The sequence below is a fragment of the Nelumbo lutea genome, chromosome 8 (assembly GCF_056320005.1).
Source record: "Nelumbo lutea isolate HS-2025 chromosome 8, American lotus-T2T, whole genome shotgun sequence".
Lineage (NCBI taxonomy): Eukaryota > Viridiplantae > Streptophyta > Magnoliopsida > Proteales > Nelumbonaceae > Nelumbo > Nelumbo lutea.
The window spans coordinates 28,929,725-28,935,353 of NC_142691.1; the positions used below are offsets into that span (position 1 = coordinate 28,929,725).

At 37.0% G+C, this 5,629-nt stretch overlaps 1 protein-coding gene across 1 annotated transcript; it reads left to right on the forward strand.

The window, feature by feature from the left end:
* The first annotated feature begins 1,239 nt into the window (after positions 1-1,239).
* Positions 1,240-5,077, forward strand: LOC148843623 (WAT1-related protein At4g30420-like). Its single transcript, XM_088956703.1, has 7 exons — positions 1,240-2,290; positions 2,429-2,497; positions 2,649-2,765; positions 3,847-4,054; positions 4,138-4,296; positions 4,423-4,574; positions 4,687-5,077. The coding sequence occupies exons 1-7, from the start codon at positions 2,109-2,111 to the stop codon at positions 4,865-4,867; spliced, it is 1,068 nt and encodes a 355-aa protein (XP_088812829.1). The 5' UTR covers positions 1,240-2,108; the 3' UTR covers positions 4,868-5,077.
* The last annotated feature ends 552 nt before the right edge of the window (positions 5,078-5,629 follow it).

Here is a 5,629-nt window from a genome sequence, read left to right on the forward strand (position 1 = left end):
AAAGTACCTAAACATCGGTAGGGTGATCTCAATGTCCTTGAGAGTGCAATAGCAAAGCAGTTCGACCAGATACCAAAACGAGTTTGACATCAATTGAATAGGCAGGACCAGATACCACTTTAGGATGGCCACTACCCTGGGATCTAAAGGAAATCTAAGACCGGCTATCAAACTATGGAAATATACACAAATCTCCCTTGGACAGGCCAAAGTGGCTCTCTCCCTGATCTTAGGACACCTCAGTTCATACTCTTCAGGAATGCGATACATTTCTTGGATCTGAGCCAGGTCGGCTGGAGAAAAGGTTACACGAAGCCAAGGCAAACCAGTATTTAGGCTCCACATCGGCCTCAACCTTGTCGTCTACACCAATCTCTCAGACCTCAGTGCTGCCCTCATCACTGATCTCAGTCACATTTGCATCGCTCTCTGATTCCCTAACCTCGGTCACCTCGTGCTAAGGGCTACTCTCACTCTCTCCCCCCAAAGTCCTAACAACCTCAGAACCCCTATCCATCTAGAACATGGACACCCTAAATAGGTATTCCCCGCTCAAGGTAAGGGACTCTTGAAAGAACACTCTTTGAATACCTTTTTGCACTACCTCTATGGCTCAGACCAACATTATTTTACCAGCTCAGCCTGGCCATCTTTTTCTCTATCCAACTAACTTGAGCGTTAGAGTACCTACTCGGGGAACAACTCCTTGGGCTTTTGACCTTTTCTCTTGGTTATAGATCTCGATGCAGAGCATCATCCTTCCACCTTGCCCTCGTCCAATGGTAGAATTATCTGATTGTATTCTCGATTCGGAACACTTCAATTCGGACAACATCAAAAATCTTAGTGGAAGCACTCAAAAGTACAATTTTCGGGCAATGACGTTCGTTTTGGATATCCATTGGAGGCTATGGAGTTAGAAGAAGTTTAGCTGATGAAAAGATGAGAAATTTTGTTTTTGGCTTTTAGCCTTGTTGATGTTGCAAGAACTGAACGAATAGAGAGAAGGGAAAAGAATTGAACCAGCTCAAACAACGAAAGAGTGCGGACAGGTCCAAGTCCAATGCAGATTTCTGGTTTCCTGGGCCGAGCCGTCATTCTCCCAACAAACAACCGACTTTTATGTCCGACAAAAGTGTCCATCAATTGTTTAGTGTTTTGTTGTTCACTTATTCAGTGTTGTGTCATGATGGATGAGTCTATCTTGGGATCCAATTGTTTCGTTTTTGTTCTCTTTCTTTAAAGAAATGTCCATTTTAACAAAAATTATATTCTTTCTTTAACGAAATGTCCGTCTCAAATAATTATGGTTTGATAATGTAGGCATTGACCTGACATTCATATTACCTCTATATATTCTTACCAGAAAAAAAAATCTCTCTATATATACCAGTTCCAGTTATAAATTTATTACTTATCTCTATATTCTCTTATTAAGAAAAATATCACTAAACAACTCTTTACCAGCTTTGAAACTAATGAGGGGTGGGCATTAATCGAAAAATTGAACCAAAGATTTTGATTTCAGTTTTTTTTTTGTTTTATTATTCTGTTTTTGAATTAATTTGGTTTCAGTTTCCATTTTCAGATATAAAAAAATTGGTTAACCAAAAAAAACCTATATATATAGATAGTAAGATTTGGTTGTAATTGAAAAACCAAACTAAAAGTTTTGTTTTAGCTTAATTCGGTTTGGGTTTGATCATTTGGGGTTCCCAATTCCATTAAACAAATCTCAATTTATTTTATTCGATTTTTAACATAATATAATGAATGTTCATCCCCTACAGATTAATCATTTCATCTCAGTACAGTGGAGAATGGAGATAAGTGCAAATGGGCCACTGGTCTACATCCACTTGCATTTGTAGCTATCAAGTTCAGCTACTTGGCTCCCCTATTCTCGTCCTTATTTGGCTCTTTCCTCTTTATTGATCTAATGAGCTCCCCTTTTCTCTGGTGTGATTGCTTATTTCTTTCTTCAATGGTGCACACTCTCACTATCAATCCACATAAGCTTCTAGTGGATGTGGCTATGGTGTAAATATACTTAAAGTCTCACAGAACACCCTACTCGATCTCAGACGGCTCGAAGGACCTTGAAACTCATGAATTGTTTGGAGGAACACATGCCTCTAATGGCTATGTTGCTGTTGCAGTTTACCTATGCGGGACAGAATCTACTAAGCCAAGCTGTTTTTGATCAAGGAATGAGTCCCAGGGTCTTCGTGGTTTACAAATTGATTGCCTCTACTGTAGTTTTTGGACCTGTTGCTTGTTTTTATAGTAGGTATAGTATTCTCTCTCTCTCTCTCTCTCTCTCTCTCTCTCTCTCTCTCTCTCTCTCTCTCTCTCTCTCTCTCCTCTCTCTCTCTCTCTCTCTCTCTCTCTTTCTCATACAGAATTCAACATTGGTTCATGTTCACAGGAGAAGCTCATGTAGGGAGGCATTCAGTGTAAAGAGCTTATGTATGATTTTTCTACTATCATTTCTGGGGTAACAGACAACACTCCGGTTTTATCTGTAACAAAGCTCCTTTTTATGCTTTATTTCTTCAGTCACAATTTATCTTTTCTTCTTCCTTTTATGGTCAGAATTTACGGATCATGTCAATTAATAAGAGTTTATGATTTCTGGGTTTTTGCAGGATAACCATCTTTCTGAATTTACAGTTTGAGGGCATTCATTTGGCATCTTCTTCGATTGCATCTGCAATGAGCAACCTAATCCCTGCGGTTACATTCATAATTACAGCCTCCATTGGGTTAGTCTTTACTGCCGAGAAATCACTTATTAAAACCCACTTGTTATATTGTGGTTTCATAAACTATCATTTGAATGATGAAATAATATGCAACTCAATGGTTTTCTGTCCTTTTTCCTTGTTGATCTAGAGATTCTTTTTATTGTTTATCTAAATTTCTTGATTTTTCGATGAATCAAAATAAAATTTCACCTCAGTTCTTTACGATTCACACCGTTAAATGTTAGTAACTAGGTCTAATCCTCTCCCAGTTTTGGTCATAAAAAATTTCTAGGCCATTCACAAGTTGGGGAATAAACCTATTGGAAGCCGTATGAACCAAAGTCCTTATTGAAGTTAATGTCTCCTATAATGTAAAATCACCCTTCTCTAAAACAGAAGCATTGGTCAAGAACCATTGGTATTTAGGGTTTATTAAGATTGGTTTGCCTTCCTCATGAAAAGAATCCAGAGGATCCTCCATCTGATGGATGGTTGGAATTGGCTAAATCATCTCTCCATGTCACTGATATATGATAGATATTGTCTTGCAAGGACTCTATGAAACAATTAGGAAACCATTTTCCTATACATGTAGGATGAATCTGAACCTGTCCACTTATAATTGATTCTGTTGATGCAAATACAAACCATTCGAACTCACCTAAATACAAACTGGCTCGATACAAATACAAGCCATTCAAACATTTATTTCATGACTGAAATATACTCTAAACCTCCAACATAACAATGCTCTAGAGTTAAGGATAATTTAATAGACTTCTGTGTTTTGAGTAATCATATTATTATAGGGGGACTCAGGGATACAGAACAGGGTGCACATGAGATCAACCGACCTTACAATACAGAGAGCCTGTGTATCCATAGCTTTGATCCTACTATTGCTTCCGTTTTCAGGGGGATACAGAGTGACCATCTCAACTACTGGGTCATCAGCTTTATAACCGAGTCAATCAGCCCAAAATTTCATAGAGAAATTAAAGCCAAAGCACCAAACTAAAGTACTTCAACCAATTATAACTACAATATAAGAATCAAATCCAATGAAGTTAATCCCATATGTTTCACTTATTTTGATCAGATGGGAGAAAATAGAAATTAGAAGCATGAAAAGCATGGCCAAGGTTCTTGGAACCATTTGTTGTGTTACCGGAGCCATTATCATCTCATTTCTAAGGGGCCCCAAGATCTCAAACTTGAAATTTCATACACAAAATTCTATGTTTTTATTGGGTTGTGTCCTCCTCCTTGCAAGCCAGTGTTGCCAGTCATTATGGATGATTTTGCAGGTAAACACCTATTTGAAGCTTTACTTCATATTCTATTCTTAAGATCATCAATGTTCATATCTTGCTTATGTACTGGAAAATAGGTCCCCGTGTCCAAGTTTTGTCCTGATAACCTCTCTTTCTCTGCTTGGTCGTGTTTCATGGCAACCTCACAATCAGCTGTTCTGACATTATTTCTAGAATCAGACCCAACATCTTGGAACATAAAATCAAGCTTTGAACTTCTTTGCATCTTATATGGGGTAAGGAATCATATACATAGAATTGGATGTATATTGTTCTCTATTCCTTTTATAAATTATACTAATTGAAGTAGTTATATGATATCTCCATTTTTAATAGTAGACGATGCAGAAAATAAAATGCAGGGGATTGTAGGATCTGGATTATCCTTTTTTCTCCTACCTTGGTGCATCTCAAAAAGAGGACCCCTGTTTGTTGCAATGTTCAGCCCCCTATCCACTGTGATTACCACCATTTTGGCCTCTTTAATTCTTCACGAAGATCTTTTCATTGGCAGGTAATATCTTAAATAATATGTTCCATATGATTTATCTATTTTAAGCTTTCCCTCCTTTGTTTTGGAAACTGGTGTTACTTTGATTAATTTTCTATTTTATATATTTAAGCAGTTTGTCAGGTGCTATACTTGTAATTGGTGGTTTATATGCTGTGCTATGGGGAAAAACCAGAGATTTAACAGATATTAAAGCAGATGAAAGACCAAGAAATGAATCCACCATGAGCTGCAAAATTGACTTGGAGGAACCTCTTTTAGCTCATGACAAATCTATTGGTGTTGGTGAGGGATGAAGTATTGAAGGCTTTATTAGTCATGATTTGTGGTTTATATGAAATAAATGTTCTATTATGAAACATTAATCAGTTTGGCAGGTGCCATAGTTGTTATTGGTGGTTTATAAGCTGTATTATGGATTAAAACCAGAGATTTAACAAATATGAAAACAGATGAGAAGACCACGATGTAAAGAATCAACAATTTTATGGAGTGTTTTCAACTAACATCACTGCAGGTTCCATTTAATCCATCTTCTACATTGTAATTCAGTAAAGTAATAGAAGAAACCACATTTGTTAGAACTATATTCTAATTCCTTGGCTACAATGAACCCTATATCCCCATCTGAAAATTTGAAGTTTTCCCATCAAATATATTAGTAGCAATGATATACATGTACAGTTTACTTTCTAATACTGCCAAACAGTTTATTACTTAATTGTCAGCTTCCATTATTTGTTCTCAATTATAATTTGAGGCAAAACAATGAAGTTCACTATGGATGGTGGGGCACATGTAAAGAAGCAGACAGAAAAAATTAGAATCTTTTTTCTGTAGGGCGAAGAAAACTGGTTTACTAGTATTCCTCTTTGAATTATTGAAAGGAAAATTGCAAGGCAACGCAATATGCAAAACCTAATTGGAAGTCTTCAGCTGCTGATTCATCTGGTTACAGTATGAATCGTGGACATGTTTCATTTCACATCCAGTGAAGAAGAAACTGCAGATTCCCTTTGGAAGTCTGAGTTTAGTCTACTCTAGCCCAACCTAGTTGT

Bases quoted from the DNA above. Each gene is read 5' to 3' on its own strand.
- LOC148843623 (XM_088956703.1), top strand. From the start codon at position 2,109: ATGAATTGTTTGGAGGAACACATGCCTCTAATGGCTATGTTGCTGTTG. The intron at 2,291-2,428 runs GTATAGTATTCT...TCATGTTCACAG, and splicing joins GTTGCTTGTTTTTATAGTAG to GAGAAGCTCATGTAGGGAGG. The intron at 4,297-4,422 runs GTAAGGAATCAT...AATAAAATGCAG, and splicing joins TTCTTTGCATCTTATATGGG to GGGATTGTAGGATCTGGATT.